The 19,909-nt window shown below is 38.8% G+C and overlaps 1 protein-coding gene across 2 annotated transcripts in view; it reads left to right on the forward strand.

Moving 5' to 3' along the window:
- FXR1 (FMR1 autosomal homolog 1) overlaps positions 1–19,909 on the forward strand; it is a 47,634-nt gene that overhangs the window by 26,410 nt on the left and 1,315 nt on the right. Inside the window, exons 5-16 of one of the 2 annotated variants that reach the window (XM_039355464.1) lie at positions 157–305; positions 2,173–2,266; positions 2,820–2,936; positions 3,063–3,233; positions 4,922–5,000; positions 5,267–5,376; positions 6,933–7,019; positions 7,799–8,006; positions 12,782–12,985; positions 14,784–14,984; positions 15,801–15,881; positions 19,259–19,350. In XM_039355464.1, coding sequence (XP_039211398.1) covers positions 157–305; positions 2,173–2,266; positions 2,820–2,936; positions 3,063–3,233; positions 4,922–5,000; positions 5,267–5,376; positions 6,933–7,019; positions 7,799–8,006; positions 12,782–12,985; positions 14,784–14,984; positions 15,801–15,881; positions 19,259–19,350 — 1,593 coding nt within the window. The remainder of the gene's footprint in view (positions 1–156; positions 306–2,172; positions 2,267–2,819; positions 2,937–3,062; positions 3,234–4,921; positions 5,001–5,266; positions 5,377–6,932; positions 7,020–7,798; positions 8,007–12,781; positions 12,986–14,783; positions 14,985–15,800; positions 15,882–19,258; positions 19,351–19,909) is intronic. The other variant, XM_039355465.1, reaches the window with a different exon arrangement.

The raw sequence follows: 19,909 nt of genomic DNA on the forward strand, positions 1-19,909 counted from the left end.
AAAGATATGATACTTGACATTCTTGAGCTCTGAAGGGGATGATAAAATGTGATATATAGTGGAGAGAAGGTAAAAATATGTGATGAGAGAAATAATCTGAACCTTTGATCAGCAATGGCTTATTTTTTAAAATTAAGAAGAATAATCTTTTCTCAGTTTTACGTCATTGAGTATGCTGCTTGCGATGCCACTTACAATGAAATAGTCACATTTGAAAGACTTCGGCCTGTAAATCAGAATAAACCTGTGAACAAGAATACATTCTTCAGATGTGCTGTAGATGTTCCAGAAGATCTGAGAGATGCGTAAGTACTGTAAAAATTCTTTATATTGGAACTTTATTAGAAATCGACTTTCATAGATTATCCTGAGTTTGATGTTAGAATTTGAACCCTTTTTGTCTAAAGAAAGAGTGAAGCTGTGTCTCTTTGCAAATTAACACGGAAATTCTCTTTTTGGGCTGGGACTCGTATTTTGGAAGATCTTTGTATTCAAGTTATTACGGTAAGATAGAAAAGAAGAGTCGATCAGGAAGTAAGGTTTTCTCATGGCACATGAAGTACAAAGACCAATGACTAGATTTTAATAGGTGGCAGAAGACAGGGATTACTGAAAAATATGGAAGTGAAAGAGGAGGGAGTTACAGAGTATCATACTTCGTTGATTTGGAAGATTCTTTCTTAAATAAGATTAAGTTACCAGCCACATGAAGTTTAGTACAGTGGTACCTTGGTATAGACTGCTTTGAAACTAATTGAATTTGGTACTCGGTGCATTTTGACGTGAAAATTTTGTCCTGGTACTCATCGTTTGTTTGGTACTCAACGCACAAGCTAAAACTTGTTACTGTCACCTGCCTTGTGACTCACTACATTATTCCTTTTGGGAAAAATTAGATTGGTTCTCATTGTTTTGGGTACTCACTGTACTTCCCGGAACCAATTAACAAGTACCAAGATACCACAGTATCTAAGGATGGAGGTTGTATCACTTTTCATAACAGTGCTAAACATTTTGAAGTAGGCTTTATAGTTAAGTGTAAAATAATAATTCATCAGTATCAAAGGTCACAGTTTTTATGGCATAAAAGGACATATACAGGTAGTCTTCACTTACAGGTAGTTTGTTCAGCAGCCGTTCAAAGTTACAGCAGTGCTGAAAAAAATAAGTTTACAGCCCATTTACAACCTTTTCAATGTCCCTGAGTCACATAATCACCGTTACAATCAGAACATGTTATCCTGTAGAGATTGGAGAGGGATTTCAAGAGAGCAAGCACTTGAAGGCAGGACAAGAAACAACGGATGGAAACTAATCAAGGAGAGAAGCAACCTAGAACTAAGGAGAAACTTCCTGACTGCTAGAACAATTAATCAGTGGAACAACTTGCCTCCAGAAGTTGTGAATGCTCCACCACTGGAAGTTTTTAAGAAGAGACTGGACAGCCATTTGTCTGAAATGATATAGGGTTCCCTGCCTGAGCAGGGGGATGGACTAGATGACCTCCAAGGTCCCTTCCAACTTTATTATTATTATTATTCCTCTGTACATTAAAAGCAGTGCAACTGCACCAGCATCCATATGGCAAACAAAAGCTGAAACTGAGTACAGTAATCTTGTCTCTTTCCAGGTAGAAAGAGCAATCGTGGTCATGTGATTTCCCACTTAGCAGCTGCTTTGGTTAGCTGCAGAGTTGCCAATCCCAGTTAGGGTCATTGAGTGAGGACTACCTGTATGCTAAAGCAGATTATTCTCAGTTTGCATAAATCTGAAAAATTAAACTTTGATTTAGCAAAACTCAATGCAGTGGACCTCAGATGCAGCAGATAAAATTCTTCCTGCTTTTACATCATTTGTATAAAAACTCCCTGATTCTAATTTGTATTACTTGTATAGTAATGTTCCTTCAAATGATGTACAGTCTGATTTAATGGACAATTGGGATAATTGGTCTGTTAAATCAACGTTTCACCTTGTAATATTTTGTGTTTTTTTTTCTTTTGGAAATAATTTGGTATATATTTTCAGATCTTTTCTCAATAAATACAAATGGATTTTTAAAAATTGCTTTCTGGCTGTGCCTTAGAGCGTTTTCAGTATTGTCAATTTCTCCAACTGCATGTCTCACTGGTCACCCTGCAGAATGAATTAATTCATACATTAATTTTCTAGATGTGCTAATGAAAGTGCTCACAAGGATTTTAAGAAAGCTGTAGGAGCCTGCAGAATTTTTTACCAGGCTGAAACAACTCAATTAGTAGTTCTGGTAAGAAAAAGTTTCTTCCTTTTTTACCCCATCAATGTGCAGATCATTTTTTATGCTAACATTATGTTACCAATTTGATATGTTGGATCTGGAAAATATTCTTTAGAGAATGCAGATTGAAGAGTTGCAGATAGGATCTCATGCAAGCTATTATCCAAGCTGTATTGTTTGGGCCTGGCAACCTTTGCCTAGTGGATCAAACAGCAACCTGTGACCCATAGCAAAGGGTTTTGTCTTTGTTTGGTGTCACTTTGATTGCCACAGCTGTTGCATCTGAATCAGGCTTTATGCTAAAAGCACATCAAACCGCATTGAGCAAAGTACTTCAGCATACTCTCTTTGACTGCTAATAACAATATGGATCTCGCTCTCCTGATAAACTAACAAAAATAAATATTTCAGTTGCAAATGGACTAGCACGTCAAAATGATTTGCTCTCTTATTTGCAGTGTGTTCTAAACCAGAAATGAATTAATGCTAGGTAAAATAATTGGATTTTTTAAAACTTCATTGTCGGTAAAATGAAGATCCTTATACATCATTTTTCTTTCAGTCTGCCAGTGAGGCAACAGTAAAAAGAGTGGGCATACTCAGCGACATGCACTTGCGCAGCATTCGAACCAAGTTAATGCTCATGTCGAGAAATGAAGAAGCAACAAAGCATTTAGAAGTGAGTGGGTCTCAGTTGGTTTCTCTCCCTCCCCCCCTTAATTATGCTTCTGGCTTAGTCACTGAAACGGTGTTCATGCTTGAAGGTTTTATAAAGAATAAACATATTTTTTTTTCTTTTCCCTAGTGCACAAAACAGCTTGCAGCAGCATTTCATGAAGAATTTGTTGTCAGAGAAGACTTAATGGGACTTGCAATAGGAACACATGGCAGTAATATACAGCAAGCCAGGAAGGTTCCAGGCGTTACTGCAATTGAACTCGAAGAAGATACTGGAACTTTCAGGATCTACGGAGAGGTAAAAGAGAACACTGAAAAGTCATGCTTTCAAGTTGGGAAATTGTGACTTACTTCTTTGAGCTTAGGTCTAGAGGTTTGAATGTAGACGGAAAGGAATGTACAAATTCCAGTATTTTAATCCCAATAAAATGCAAATATGAGGCATTTGGTGGAAGAGAAGGCAATATAAAATATTACACTGCTTTTTTTAATTGTGATCTTCTTCAGAAATGCCTTGGGGTTAAGTACCACACAATTTGACAGTTGTTAAATGCATTTGTGCAAAGCTTTCTCATATCCACCTCAACTGTGCTTATATTAGAGAGCATGCCTCCATATTGGGTTTAGATTCCTACTGGCAGTTGATAGGATAATTCCAATTTATTGTATTTTCCGGCGTATAGGACGACTCGGCGTATAACATGACCCCCGACTTCGGTGCCGATTTCCATGCCTAGAAAGTCGTCTTATACGCCGGAAACTACCGTAATTTCCAATGTATAAGACGACCCTCGACTTTGGTGCCGATTTCCATGCTTTAGAAAGTCGTCTTATACGCCGGAAAATACAGTAAGTAAATCAGAAAATATTGCTAGGATGTTCCTGATGAATTCAGTAGTTTCTCATTTAAGAGTTGTTGCACAAAGGCTAATGAACTTGCCTCCCCTAGATGTCCCCTTCCTTCGGGGAATGCTGGTAATAAATGGGAGAGTGTGCTTATAAGGAAGAATGAGAAGAAGTCTTCGGGGAATGTTTGAAACTGTTGAAAGCGGAGACCCAACTGAGGCCCTAAGGCTGCATTTGCCAGTAAAAGTTTGATCGCAGCTACACAGACGCCCAAAGATATTGCCACGCTGTAATATGCAAGGGGGCAGAGAGGGAACATGCAAACATACCTCAAGAAGAATCATATTAACCATAAATACTTAGTTATGTTCCCCTCCCCCCCAATTTTGAAGACTATAATTCATAGTACTCCATTCAAAGTAATTACATGCTACAAATATAAAATAAAAGGAAAAGAAGTAAATATATTTACACTGTTTACACTCTTTTGCTAGACGTAGCCTGATTATAATCAGCGGCTAATTTTACTATAGCCATACAGCAGTGGGATGATACACAGTAGATAAGATACGGTAATACGGTTCGTAATGTAACATTTGGTCTTCATGCTACAATACAAAGCCACGTGGTAGGTTAGGATGATCCCTGATTTGGGGAGAACTAAGTAGGTGTGCCTTTTTCCATTATATTGCATCATTAGGATAATTCTTCTATAACTAAAGGACTAGATGATGAAGTTCAGTTGGCTGTGTGGTTTCTTTGTAGGAATGCTGGTCGATTAAGGATTATTAAAGAAGAATCAAGGTTCTCCTCAGATCTGAGAAAATTTTAGATGTGTGATGAAATGGGTATCATAATGTTGAGCCTCAGATAAAAACATGTATTTAAATAGTTGTGTAAAAGCATAGGCACCAATCGGCAAATATATATGGTAAATTGAAGGTAAATTCCCATAGTCCTGTAGTGTTTAAGCACCTGTCTGAAAAGCCATCATTTTTAATTTGCCAGGTACAGATACTTGCATTTTCTCATTGCAAAAGAGAGTACATGTAGTTTAATCTCATTTTATATGGAAATAGTTGTTCCCTAAAAGTGTTTTAACTGTTAATGTTTAATGCATTACGTTCTGTTTGTTACCAGAGTGCTGAGGCAGTAAAAAAAGCTAGAAGCTATTTGGAATTTGTGGAAGACTTTATTCAGGTTCCTAGGAATCTTGTGGGTACGTAATAATAATAAAATATTAACAGTAGCAGGGAAAAGTTTCAACATAAACATCTTTTCTTTTCTCCATCTTCTCTCTCTCTCTCCTTATCTTTCTCTTTCTTTCAGTCATAGAAGTAGTTCCATCAGCAGGAGAGCTGAATTGGACATCAGCCTTAAATTATTATAAAGAATTTTTTTCTAACTGTTTTTCTTGTTGATAGTTTACTTGAGACCAAAGTCCCTGTGATAATCCAAAACTTAAATCTCTTTTATTTGTTAAAGGGAAAGTTATTGGTAAAAATGGCAAAGTTATTCAAGAGATTGTGGACAAATCTGGAGTCGTGCGAGTGAGAATTGAAGGAGACAACGAGAATAAACTACCCAGAGAAGATGTACGATTTTAACTTCTTTTTTTCCTCCCTTCCCTTGGCAATGAGTGTGTTCTGGGCAATGTAGGAATTAAAGGGGGATCTGAGATTTTGTTTGTGGAATAAGTAGTGGGAAGGGTGTTCTATTCATGCCACTCCTGGAAAAAAGGCTGTATAGGTAGTCCTCAACATATGATCACAATTAAGCCCAACATTTCTGCTGCTAAGCAAAACATTTGTTAAGTGAGTTTTGCCCAATTTTACAACCTTTCTTGCCACAATTGTTAAGTGAATCATTGCGGTTGTATAATTAGTAACACGATTAAGTGAATCTGGCTTCCCCACTGACTTTGCTTATCAGAAGATCGCAAAAGCTGATCACATGTCTCTGGAACCCTGCAATCGTCATAAATATGAGAGTTGCTAAGCATCTGAATTTTGATCACGTGTCCCGCTGGGGATACTACAAAGATCATAAGTGCGAAAAACCACCATAAGTCACTTTTTTTCAGTGCTGTTGTAACTTTGAACGGTCACTAAATGAACTGTTGTAAGTCGAGGACTATCTGTACATAAATCTAACAGATATGTACTTGAGTAGCTGTATGGTTAGTCGTCAAATCACATTATTTCTTTAACGTGCTGTGTAGTAATGCTCAGGTGGGCTAAAGACTTAGTGGAGCATTATGTTGCTCACTGTGACTAACCAGGTAACTATAGAAAGATACTGTAGGAAATAGGATATCCCTCAGATAGCTCAGATGCATATGGTTCTAAATATGTGTTTTGAAGGGTTGCATTCTTTCATTGAAGCATATGCATTTGCACCGTGCAGTCATAGGAGAATACTGTGGGCTCTAGATTGGGCTCACCTGTTTAGTCTAGTGATGGTATAACAGCAAGTGTCCACTGATGGCTGTATGACCTCTGTCTTGTGAAAGTACATCTAAGTAACTTCAACACACCAGCATTTCTGGCAGAGTACAGAGGTTCCTCACTAACTGAGTTGATTAGAGACACAATCTTGACATCAGCTTATTCTTGATCAAATGACTGTATATATCAGTTATGGCTTCTACTCCCTATGGGTTGGCCCTAAGTTAGCTAATTCTTTTAAAAGTTGATTTCAGAAGTCAAAATCTGGGTTTTGTTGTTCTTAAAGTTTTCTGTGGATTTTATAACTGCAAGCCAATTTGGTTTTAGCCTCAGGTTCAGTTTAGTCACTCTTTGAGAATTCAGGTTACCAGTAATTCTCTTAAGATTTACTTGTTTGTAAGATACACACAAAACAAATCTTAACAACTGGCTCTTTAGCCAAACTGAATTATATAGACAACATACCAATAAACAGACCAAGTTTATGCATAGGAAAAAAAACCACCCTCATACTAGAATATTTTTGAGAGTGCTCTGGAATCATAATAAATAAGACAGATGTGGTCTAGCACATAAGTTACATTGTAGCTTTATTAAAATAGTGTTTGGGTTTGTGTGTGTCCAGGCACCCATATACAGTTCCAAGAATTATTTGTGATTTAGTTTATATATATATATTTGAAAAGCATATTTTATCTTTATAGGGGATGGTTCCATTTGTGTTTGTGGGTACTAAAGAAAGCATAGGGAATGTCCAAGTACTTCTTGAATACCACATTGCCTACTTAAAGGTAAGCACTGCTTGATGTAATTGTCAGATTTAGTTTGCAGTCCACTCTTACCTAAGAGGGTCCGTTAAATAAATGTGATTTGCTGCTGTGGAGCTAGCAATCAAGAACTGATTCTTAATTATTTTCACTTAAAATTACCTTATCTTGAAGGTGATCATTCTGCTTTTTTCTTATGTATTCTAGTACATGTGGCAGAATTTTTAGATCAACCTTGTTATATTCCCATTGTTGCTGCTATTTATTTATTTTTATGTATTTTTCTAATCTTTATATTGTATTTCTCAACCCCTGTATAAAAACCTGATCATTTTCAGCCTAATTTCTACTTTTTCATTTTATAATTTCATAATTCTGTTATAGGAATACACAGTAGTTTTTACTCCAAAGATTTTTATTCTGGTAATTTTAAAAAGTTCATTTGAACAAATATCGCTGATACATAAGTGACATCTTATACCAAGAAATGTTGGAAATTGGTCCTCGATGTGGACAAGATAGATTGCTATAAGTAAAAATTTTGAGACATTTGAAAGAAATGTATACCCAACTATCTAAAACATATTAGGTATTTCCGATCAACCATGTCTTGTTGGTTCTCACTGGCATTTAAATGACCAGAAGCTCTTTCGCCCTGTAATTCTGCGAATGTAATTATTTATTAGCCTAGTTAGAAACTGCTTGTTTTTTTTTTTCTAAAGTGAAGAGTGCATAAAAAATAACTTAGGGAAAGTTATAACACCACATAACTTAGTTTATATTTAATGCGACTCTCAATTCAGGAAGTGGAACAACTACGGATGGAAAGGCTCCAGATTGATGAGCAGTTACGTCAAATTGGCATGGGTTTTAGACCTTCATCTACCAGAGGTCCTGAGAAGGAGAAGGGCTATACCACCGATGAAAGCACTCCTTCGTCTGTACAGGGTTCAAGGTCCTATAGTGGAAGAGGCAGAGGTCGGAGGGGCCCCAATTACACCTCTGGATATGGTAAGTGTGCTTAAAGATAAGCTATGACAATTTGCTTTGCTCCTATCATCATTAATAGGGCATTGTGCTTTTTTACCATATTCATATAATAGCATGTGTGCATGTGTGTTATGTATGTGCACGGGTTAGATACATACTTTATTTTGAGAGCAGGCAGCAGAATTTTCATTTTCAATGTGTGCCAGTGTGCTCACATTAAAACATGACAAGGTTGTCTTGTCTTAGAGCAGTGGTTCTCAACCTTTTTAATGCCGCGACCCCCCAACCGGTCGTAAGTCGAGGACTACTCAACCGGTCGTAAGTCGAGGACTACTCAACTGGTGCAGCACCGTTTGCAGAATGGGACTTTTGGCGGGCTCAGCAGGGCAGAGACAGCCTGGACAATTCCTATTGGCTTTTGAAAGCCAATAGAATTAGACTCTATTCAAGAGAGTCTATTCTATTGGCTTTCAAAAGCCAATAGAATAAAAGGGAGTAGCACAGCTAAGGAAAAGGGGGAAAAAATGGCAGACTGCGTTGTTTGGCGATCCCCGTGAAATGGTCATTCGACCCCAAATGGGGTCCCGACCCACAGGTTGAGAACCACTGTCTTAGAGGTTTATTTTTCAGAGTTTTTGATACATTACAAACATTAGAGTATCAACATTATCAATATGGATTTCAGGAAAATGTTTATTGTTTCTTACAGCTTAATTCAAGCTTTTTATATTAAGTGCTCTCTGGATGCGGATTATTTATGGGACATCAAGTTGGAGTCGATTCTTAGCAATCACATAAACTGACCTTCTTCCAGGATGATCTATCCCCAATGTGGCCACAGTATTTGAGTGCATCCAGCTTGCTACTATTGTCTTTTTCTTTTCTTTCTTCCCATCTTTCTTAGAATTATAGATTTCTCAAGAGAGTTAGATCTTTGCATATGAGTCTGATTATTTATTTCTTCAGCAAGAACTCTAACTTGATTTGTTCTATTTGTTGGTTTTCCTGGCTATCAGTGGTATTCTCAAAAGTCTTCTCCAAAAGTTGAAATGCCTTAATACTCTTTCTGTCCAGCTTTGATTCCACAGATTATCAAAAAGTAAACCATTGCCTGCACAGTTTTGATATTTTTGGTATCTAGATAACTTTTCAAAGGCTGTTTAGTACAAGTCTCTAGTATATTTCTTGATGTCTGGTTCCTTTACTGTTAATAGTTGATCTTAAAATGTGGTCTTTGCCACTTCTAAGGCTGGTTTCTTTGTATGTTGCAGTCAGTTTCTTTATATTTAGTTGTGCTTTTTCTACTGTACTTCTTGACTTTTATTACTAGAGCTTGCAGGTTATTTGCATTTTCAGCTGTCCGAGTAGTATCATCAGCATAGTTCATTTGATGTTTCTCTCCCTCAAGTTTTAAAACCACATTCATCTTCACTGATTTTTCTTCTGTGCTCATATATCTGTTGGTAGTCTCTCAGTTCGTGTAGCCTTCCAATTTGGTAATTAGTGGAGCACTCTTCTGACATCATCTTCCAGTTCTACAGGTTCTTGTAAAAATAGGAAGTATAAGGTATCCTGAATTTTGACATTTTGACTGGATAAAATTTCAGTATGCTCCTTCCATCCCTGTTTGAGCTTTGAAACAGTCACTGTCTGTCCATTGGTATCCTCTAGTTCAGAGGCCCCCAACCTTTTGGTCACCAGGGACTGGTTTCATGGAGAGAGGTTTTTCTGTGGTTTTGTGTGCTGCCTGCATCCCACAGATGGGGCTTTGCTTGTTTACGTGGCCTGGTTTTTGGCATGCCATGGCCTGGTGCCGGTCCACAGACCGTGGGTTGGGGACCCCTGCTTTAGTTTACCACTTCAAGAGTGGAACCTTTTGAGTTCATTGAGCTTTGGAAGACATTTCTTGCATTTTTGTGTTAGTTTTCATATCTTTATAGATATCATTGTAATAGTCTTCTTATCTTTTCCAATAGGTCTCTGAAAATGTTTGTAAATACCTAGATTTTAGTGTTTTTTCATTTTGGTTTTTCTTCCTGGCGATTTCTACCATTTGTTCTGACTGCTGGTTTGCATTTTTTGTTTTTGTTTCCCAATCTTTATTTTCATAGTCATCCTTAATAACGTTCGTAATATCTTCGTCAGAATGGATAATTTGCTTCTGCATAAACTGCCTTTAGCAACTGCTTTACAGGGGGTGTAAATAGAATGCTTTCCTACCCAGAAGTTTCCCCATTGTCTTCATCTTTGATTACTAAGAACAAAAATTTGAGTTACTGTGAGGTTCCATTGTGGCCATTAGAAGGCAGACCGAGCTAATTCCTCTTAGAAGATATCTAGAAGGTGACAGAATAACAGAATTGAAAGGCACCTTGGAGGTCTTCTAGTCCAACCCTCTGCTCAAGCAGGAAACCTGATACCCGTGGTGGCGAACCTATGGCACATGTGCCACAGGTGGCACATAGAGCCTCCCTGTGGGCACACGCGCTGTTGCCCAGTCCTAGGCCTTCAGCTGGGTTTTATAAAACCTTTTCGCTTTAGGCCACCGCTGCCATTTGCAAAAAAAAAAAAAAGGTTCAATCAATCAATTTCAACTTCTCGCGGGGAAAAAAAAGATCTCGCAAAATTGAAATTGATTGGTTGAACTTTTTAGTCCCGCCCAGTCTGCCATTACCACCGCAGCCACGCCCACCCAATGGGCCACACCCACCCATTGGGCCACGTGCACCCGGCACCCAACGATACATAAGTGGGTTTTGGATTGCAGTTTGCGCACTTGGTCTCTAAAAGGTTTGCCAATCACTGCCTTATACCATTCCAGACAAGTGGCTGCTCAGTCTCCAGGCTCCAGTGAATGGAGCACCTATGACTTCTGAAGGCAAAGTTAATTGTTAATTGTTCTCACTGTTAGGAAATTTCTCCTTCGTTCTAGGTTGCTTCTCTCCTTGATTAGTTTCCATCTATTGTTTGTTGTCTTGTCTTATGGTGTTTTGGAAATTATATTTTGAATATTTTGGAATTATATTTTGGATGTGACATGTGATTTTACTTATTTCTTGCTGCCCTTAGGTTTTATGAAGTGATACATATAAATATGCTCAAAATGTTTTTTTTTTTCTTGTAGCAAAGGCAATGATTAGTTTAGGTGAGAGGGATTACAAAGGTCTTAGTCCTGGCTTCTGACAGAAAGAGGTAGAATTAATATTTTTCTGCTGTGTCCATCTTCTAAAGGCCAATACAATACCTCATCGCAAGTCCCAACTGCTGTTCTTGAGTGTTTGAAGGGCTATTTTCATGCAGATTTATCTGGGTGCTTTATATGCCTTGGGAATTGTTGGTAACGTGTTAGAAACCTTATGTCTCTACATGCATTGCCAGGAAGTGTGTTATGTACAGGGAATACAAGAATAGTTTTAAGACTAATATATGCATTGGTAATTAACACTGGGACTATGTATCCAGTGGTGATTATATGGAGATTATGACAGGTGATAATGTGATAATATAGTGATAATCACTTGTGATTATGACAGGTAGGGCAAGATAGTTCTGTACTTCTAAACTGTTATAAAACTATCACGTTCGCTTTATATTTGTAATGTTCTTGATGATGGGTTGCATGTAACATAATTACCACTATTGCACTGGTTCACTGTTCGATTCCATACAGTTCCCTTTGTAATGCCATGGATTCTCTCACCTTTTACCCCAGCATAGTGATCTATAATTGTACAACTGAGTATCGTCTGATTTGTTTATAATTTTACATTTTTGGTAGCTAGGATAGCTGTGTAATATAATATCATCATAACACCTCTAAGGAATACAAATATTGGTAATTCCTCCTTCCCTAGATTGCTAGTCATTGATGATTTATAGTTGAATAAATCAGACAATTTGCTAAGAGAAGTTATAAATAAATAATAACTAACTAAACACTATAGACCGTTCACAATACAAGACCAACAGTACTGGAATGTGGATAAACAGCCCAATGTCTTGAATCTTGAATAATAAATCCAATTATGTAAATGACTCCCCATTGCCACGCAGTTATCTGGAACGGTATTTTGGTCTGAAATTTTCTACTGGGTCTTCATTGGGGTCTTGAAACTGATTAAGGAAGGAAACATTTTCTTTGGCTTTTCTCTTCTGCATACATTTCAGGAAAAAGGAGTGAAGGTTTGGAAGCAGAAATATAATGAATAGTGTTCACTGGTTCATTATCTCGAAATGTCTTATGCATGACAGAAAATGAAATTTTACAAAATCAGGGCACCTTTTATTAAAAGGTTTTATAGAACCTATTTCACCCATCCAGACTACATCACATTCTGTTGTAGAACCTACAGCTCTTAATGTGTGATTCTTTGTTTTGGGAGCATTTTTTCTGCTGCCAGTATCGCCTAGTTAACAAACAGCTAGGGCTCATTCCTTAAAAGCAGTAGACTTTAAAATATGTTGGCTCTTAACTACCCTTCATATACTTTTGACCTCTCTTAGCACTTATTGTTTTCTAATTTGGATTGCATCACTTCTCATCTAACACATCTAGTCTACCTTTTGGATTAAGTAGTACCTGCTGCAGATGCAACAAATGTCCTGATGTTAGAAGTATAGCCTGCTAGATACCGAATGTAATTTCCTCTTTGTAAAGCAGTAAATCTAAATGCCTGTTACGCTGTGGGGAGAACTGCATTTGGTATTCCTTTGTGGCTTTGACACGATTTTGACCTTTATAAATATTTTGCTGGTTTATGTTTTTATTTCTTCTGGTTCCGCTTTTCTTCCCGAAGGAACAAATTCTGAGCTGTCTAATCCCTCTGAGACGGAATCAGAAAGAAAAGACGAACTGAGTGATTGGTCCCTAGCAGGGGATGAAGACAGGGAGGCCCTACACCAGCGCGACAGCCGAAGGCGTCCACCAGGAGGAAGACGTAGCGTTTCCGGGGGCCGGGGCCGGGGTGGCCCCCGAGGTGGGAAGTCATCTATCAGTTCTGGTATGGACAACGTGTTTCAAATTTATGCCAGAAAAACGTAGTTCTACTGCTGCCACTTTCAAGTCCATTCTCTCAATTCACAGAATCAGAAAGAAAAGTAATTAGATGCAAATAATTCTTCAGAGGGCTTCACGTTTTTCTTCTCAGCCAGTCAGAAGAGGTTGCCAGATGGTGGCGGTGGGGAGTCCGTGTTGATGTCACTGATGTTGGGAAATGGGATTGTCTAGTCCAGGAGGCCAAGCTTAGATTGCCAGGTCTACCGAAAAAGATAGCAGAAAAGCTTTTCAATTAATCTTAGGCAAAAGCAGATACGTCCTGGGCACCTGCTGGATGATGATGTTGATGTTGGAAGGGACCTTGGAGGTCATCTAATCTAACCCCCTGCTCAGGCAGGAAACGCTATACCAGGGGTAGGCAATCTTGGCTCTTTTATGACTCGTGGACTTCAAGGCTCAGGAATTCTGGGAGTTGAAGTCCACGAGTCATAAAAGAGCCAAGGTTGCCTACCCCTGCCCTATACCATTTCAGGCAAATGGCTGTCCAGTCTCTTCTTAAAAACGTCCAGTGTTGGAGCATTCACAGCTTCCGGAGGCAGCTTGTTCCACTGATTTAGAAGGTTGTAGATGTTTCAGAAAATAGCCTAAGAGGTGGGGACAGTGTTGCAAGTGGGTTAATAGAGGGACCTGACGGGCAGATGAAAAGATAACAAATGAAAAAGGAAAAGGAACATTAATCAGGGTTATTAGCTATGTGCTAAGCAACCAGTCATATGTTGAGAACTACTTGTATGGACCGAGTTTTAAGGGGAAATGAGCAGACTGGTCAAAACAAAACAAAACAGAAAGATTCAGTGTTATTTCTGAGTTCAAGGTAGCCTGCCACCAGTGAACAACCATGGGAATTTTTATACCTGCTTCAAGCATCCCTTGGTGCTTTCTCAATTGCCACGAGAAAGAAAAGGCTAAACTAAGATGCGCCTAGGCCTGATTCGCTGAGGTTATGCAACTTTGAACTTTTGAATGCTTTTGTTTTGCTATTTTATTCTTTCTCATCCAATGGACTGTCGGAAAGAAATTCTATAAATGGGCTCAAGACTCTGTCATCAGACCCTCAATTAGACGACTGTCCGAAAACTGAACCAAACAGGACCAAACTTAATATTGTGAGACAATTCAGGAAAGCAAAGGTCAAGTTGGAAAGTAGATCGAGCCAGCTTAGGACAGTGGAGGATAACGTTCCAAGAAAATTTCCCCTCCTTGGGGGACAGTTGGGCAGCTGCATTAGGATATTACCAACTTCTGTATTCAAAGAAGTCTCTCCTGCTCACAAACCCTAAGCTGAAGCAGCCTGCCTGTATTTTCCAGTGTGTGCATACAGATAAATGTCTCATATGGACATCCCTGGAAAGAATTTCAGTAGCTAGGATGTGCATATTCTTCCCACTTTATTTATATCCTAATTTAAAGGCCGCCAGAAAGACCCGGAAATTTATGAACAAAAACAATTGCCACTAGGAGGATAGAATTAAAGCAATGGCCTTGATGCCCATAACCCCCCCCCAAAAAAAAAGGCCTGTACCATCTACTCTTTAGCTTTTGTTTTGCTTTCAAGAGTAATATTCTCAGCTTTCAAGAATGTTTCAGATTTTTCGTAGGTTGCTCAGCAGATTAGTATGCATGTTCTGGGTTAGATTACTTTGTACTTAGTTACCCCTCGTAACATTTTGCTTAAAATGGTAGGTGAAAACAGCACAGATTTATGTGCCACTTCTCGCCTTTTTTCCTTTTTGTTACTTTAGTGCTGAAAGACCCAGACAGCAATCCTTACAGCTTACTTGATAACACAGAGTCTGACCAGACTGCAGACACAGATGCAAGTGAATCACATCACACCACTAACCGACGCAGGCGATCTCGCAGACGGAGGACTGATGAAGACGCTGCCTTAATGGATGGGATGACAGAATCTGACACGGCGTCAGTTAATGAAAATGGCTTAGGTATGTAAATCGCTTGTAACAAAACTGAAAAGATCCATACCAATAAACTTGTATAATTGTAATGTGCTATTACAGTCAATTACTCTTCATTTTCATAGTCACCCCGCTAATTGTAATTTAATGTTGTGTTAACTGTTTGCATAATTGAAGATGTCACATACATGTAACCAGAACATTTGAGGCTACGTGGAATCCATCCAGGCCATTTTCTTATAAGTGCATTAAAATCCTTTTGGTATGAACACAGCCAATTTTACACCACTGTGTTAGAAGAATGGAGCATTTGTTCCAAGTCTTACAAAACAAGACTTCACCCACCGTGAAATGCAAAGTTGATTTAGTCTTGAGGATTTTGAAATCCTGTTTAGAATAAATAAATAAATAAATGTAAACGTAACATCCATTTTATCTTTGGTAGGGCCTGAGTGGTTTTGTTGCTTAAATTTGTGGATTTAACTGAATTAAAAGTAATTGAAGTCATGCAACGTACCTAGATTTCTTATTCCTCTGATCCCAGATACCTTTAAAAGTCAGTAGGACTTATTTGACGTGGGTGTCTCTCAGCATTCCAAAACTGCCATTTCGTGATACTAGTTTATGCAAAGTACATCAAACAAACATTTCTAATAAGATGGGGAACCGATTCCTTGAGCCAGTGTTTAACTTTTGGTATCAACATAATACCAATTTAAACATGGTCTTATACTGTTGCTACTCTGTTTGCAAGTGTGAAATAGGGTTTTTTTCTTTGTGCTTTGTGCTGAGAAAAAAATATTCATCTGTAAGATGGTTCATGCCTCAACTTTGCAATTGCAGATGATAGAGACAAAAAAACCCAGCGACGCAATCGTAGTCGCAGGCGTCGCTTCAGGGGTCAGGCAGAAGATAGACAGCCAGGTAACTTAAGTGGAAAGGTGGCCCATCTCAGGTCACAAGCATGAAGGAATGCTCCATGTCTACCGTTTGTGTACCTCTGAAGCGTGTAAAGTGCCTCTTGTAAATAATAATTACTTAATAACAGACTACAGGTTGAGAAATTACTAGTTACTCATGTTCCAGTAACTAACATTAGTGTCATGCTCCCAGTGTAAGCACCATTAAAACAGAATGATTTCTAGATGTCAGAGTGGCAATATATGCCATAATGAAAAGCAACACTCCTGGTGGTGCTCATTTCTGGCAACTACTTGTTAGTAGGAATGCTGGTTAGCTTATTAGTACTGCAATAAAACATGAAATTATTTGCATGCTATTTGCCTGTCTCATATTTTGAATTAATATGATCGGTATTTGGAGGACAACGGAAATCATACAACTGCAGTAAAGCAAAAAATAGTTGCATGCTCTGTCTGCCATTGTGGTTTGATGCATCTTTAAATAAGTACTAACAACTTAAAAGTACAAATTTTAATTTCTAGAATAATCCATGTTTGTTGCATTTATAAATACCTTGCATATGTTAAGTTCAAGAACATTAATGTTTCTGTGGAGTTCAAAGGCTTGTGAACAGTTTAGTTAGTACAATTAAAAATTAAAAGGAAATGAATTTTACACTACAAAATGCTATAGAATAATAGACACATGATCTTGATCAGTTAACCACAAAAATCCTTTGATGGATAATTAAAAATTGCTTTCTCGATCTGCTTCCAATGGTTTCACTTTAATTCTGGAGAACTGCTGTATGACTTCACTGGAGAAATATAGCAATCAAAAGTACTATACTAATAGGGATCTTTAACAAATTAAGGTAGTATGTTTTTGATCAATTAATCTTAAATTCTGAGAGATAATGACAGCCGTTGCTGGGAACTATTTTCAGATATGCTGCACATTTTTGGCCACGTGAATTTGTTTATTAGTTACACCTTCTTATTCATCACACACAACTCATTTTTAATACCTCTTCCCCAATTCTTTTCCAATACACCATATTGGAAAATATAGCTGCTATATGGAGTCAAAAGAAAAAAACAAGCCACAGTACTCCCTGTCCTAAGGATATTTTTCTCTAAAAAAAAAAAAAAAGAAAAAGAAAAGCATTTAGTTAATTATTTTAAGATTTTTATTTATTTGTATACTGTTTTCATTATTATTACAAATCACTTAAGGTGGGGAGGTTGGCTCCAATCCTCCTAACCTTCTGCAAGAGCTTAAAAACCTGATTCCACCAATTGGTTTGGGGCTCCAGTGGGGAGGGGCTTCACATTGGGGGTGGTTCATAAATATCAGATCCCACCTCCCCTCGCGCCCCTCCATCCTACTCCCTCCTGATCTTTTAGTTAGAGTTAAAATATTTATATATTTATAGTATTTGATTTGTATGGTGTATAGGTTCATCCTTTTAAGCCGCCCAGAGTTACCCTATGGCAGACATGTCAAACACAAGGTCCGGGGGCCAGATGCAGCCCGCAAATGATTTCATGTGGCCTGCGAAGCCATCCTGGAAACAGTGAGGGAATGGCCCCCGGTGCCTTGGCCCTGGCCCAGGCCGGCTGGGAGCCAATGTACAATTTTGTGATGGCCATCTATGCTGAAACACATTCAGTCTTAGCTCCACAAGGCTGTCTGAAAACAGCAAGAAACCAGCCCCTGCTGCGTCAGCCCCGCCCCCTGGGTGCATGCTGGGGAGGTGTCACCCTTTGTGAGGAATGAAGAAATGCACCATGCCTTGGCGCTTGCCCCGGTCCCACCTTCTGCCAGAGACCCTCAGATCTGTCCCACTCCTGCCCAGGTTCCCACAGGCACCCTTGACGCGAACGATGTAGAGCTGGCTCTGGCCACCACACCCCCCCCCCAGGGCAACTGCAATGCTGATGCAGCCCTCAATGAAATTGAGTTTGACACCCCTACCCTATGGTAAGATGGGTGGCCAATAAATTAAATACATAAACAAAACATGTGCAATACGCCTTCCTCCTCCTGTTTTTCCCACAAATAAAATAGAATAGAGCTGGAAGGGACCTTGGAGGTCTTCTAGTCCAGCCCTCACTTAGGCAGGAAAACCTACACCATCTCAGACAGGTGATTGTCTAGTCTCTTCTTAAAAATCTCCAGTGATGGAGCACCCACAATTTCTGGGGGTAAGCTGTTCCGCTGGTTGATTGTCCTCACTGTTAGGAAGTTTCTCTTTAATTCCAGGTTGTTTCTCTCCTAGATCAGTTTCCAACCATTGTTTCTTGTCCTGCCTTCAGGTGCTCTGGTGAACAACCTGGCCCCTTCTGCCTTGTGGCAGCCCCTCAGATACTGGAACGCTGCTATCATGTCTCCCCTATTTCTTCTTTTCTTTAGACTATCCAAACCGAAGTTCCGCAGCCGTTCTTCGTATGTTTTGGTCTCCTGGCCTCTGATCATCTTAGTTGCTCTTCTCTGAATTTTTTACAATCTCTCAACATCTTTTTTGTGATATGTTTACCAAAATTGGCTGCAGTATTCCAGGTGTGATCTTATTAGGGCTTTATAAAGCAGTACTACTACTTTGTGTGATCTTGATTCTATGCCTCTGTTTATACAACCAAAGATTGTATTAGCTTTTTTGGCGGCAGCTGCACACTGCTGGCTCATAGTCAAGTGATCGTCCACTAGGACTCCCAAGATCCCTCTCACAGTTACTGTTTTTGAGCCGGGTCTCACCCGATCTTCACTTGTTTCTTTGATTTTTCCTGCCCAAGTGTAAGACAACAACCCTCTGAGATGCGTTGGGCCAAAAGTCACTCAGCTGGCTTTCATGGTTAAGATGGGATGCTAATGCCACTTCAATTTTTCCTTACCCATTTTCTCACTTCAGAAGAAATGTTCTTAAATCTAAGAAGGTTCTCTAAAATATCTCCTTGGGCTCTGGTCCATCTGCCTCAAGTCTATCACCCATTTGGACTAAAACATGTTTTTTAAAATCATTTTCCAGGGTTCTTTTCAAAATCTTGACCATCTTTCAAATCTTCTTCAGTGCCTTTAAATATACCTTAAAAAAAAAAAAAAACAACCCTGCAAGCCATAGGGAAGTTGTAGAGTTCTTCTTTGATAATAAATAAGGCAAAAATATTTTGAAAGTGACGTATTTAAAAAAAAAAGCAAAAACAGGTCAACATATATTTAAATTAACTGTATGAAGCTTCAGGATTAATCATTACGTTTTTCTGTTTGGGAGGGCCTCAAAATACGACTGAAGTTTGTATAATATGAGTCTTGGAATGTAAAAGGATAAATTTTAATTTATCCAATGAGGAGTTGGATGTCTTCTAAACATAAAAGTCTGTGAATTTTTCTCCTCACAGTTACAGTTGCTGATTATATATCAAGAGCAGAATCTCAGAGTAGACAAAGAAACCTCCCAAAGGAAACACTGGGTAAAAACAAGAAGGAAACGGTAAGAAACCTAAAAGAACAAACTAATGCCTAGCTAGAGGGGGCTCAGTGGTTAAGAAGCTGAGGTGGCCAGCTGGAAAATGGACAGCCTGGGTTCAAGTCTCAAATGCCACATGACAGAGCGACCTGGTAGATAAATAGGCCCCACTTTGGTGGGAAGGCAACAGCGTTCCGTGTTTTTGCCGTACAGCCTGCACTGTGGTATGTCATCATGCTGGCCAGGGAAAGATCTTTGGACAGTGCTGGCTCCTTTGGCTAACAAACAGAGATGAATCGGACACAACTGGATAGGGAAACTGTTGCCTTTAAATAATATCCATCTATGAAATTACTTCCAGGATTAAATTACCATATCTACCTGTAGGTACTGAAAAAGGTCTGACAGTTTGCAGGGCAATATAAAAATAGGAAAATTCTTGTTAGAAGTGTATTAGCAAATTGAGACAACTTCTGTTAAGAATACCTTGCCCTAATCACATTTTCCAGCTTTCTAAGAATGGCAGCCTAAGGCAAGAATGCAGCTTGTGTTTGGAAATAATTACCTACCTTGCTCATTTGAC

This window comes from Crotalus tigris, unplaced genomic scaffold (genome assembly GCF_016545835.1).
Source record: "Crotalus tigris isolate CLP2741 ecotype Arizona unplaced genomic scaffold, ASM1654583v1 scf7180000018690.2240587, whole genome shotgun sequence".
NCBI classification, from domain to species: Eukaryota; Metazoa; Chordata; class Lepidosauria; order Squamata; family Viperidae; genus Crotalus; species Crotalus tigris.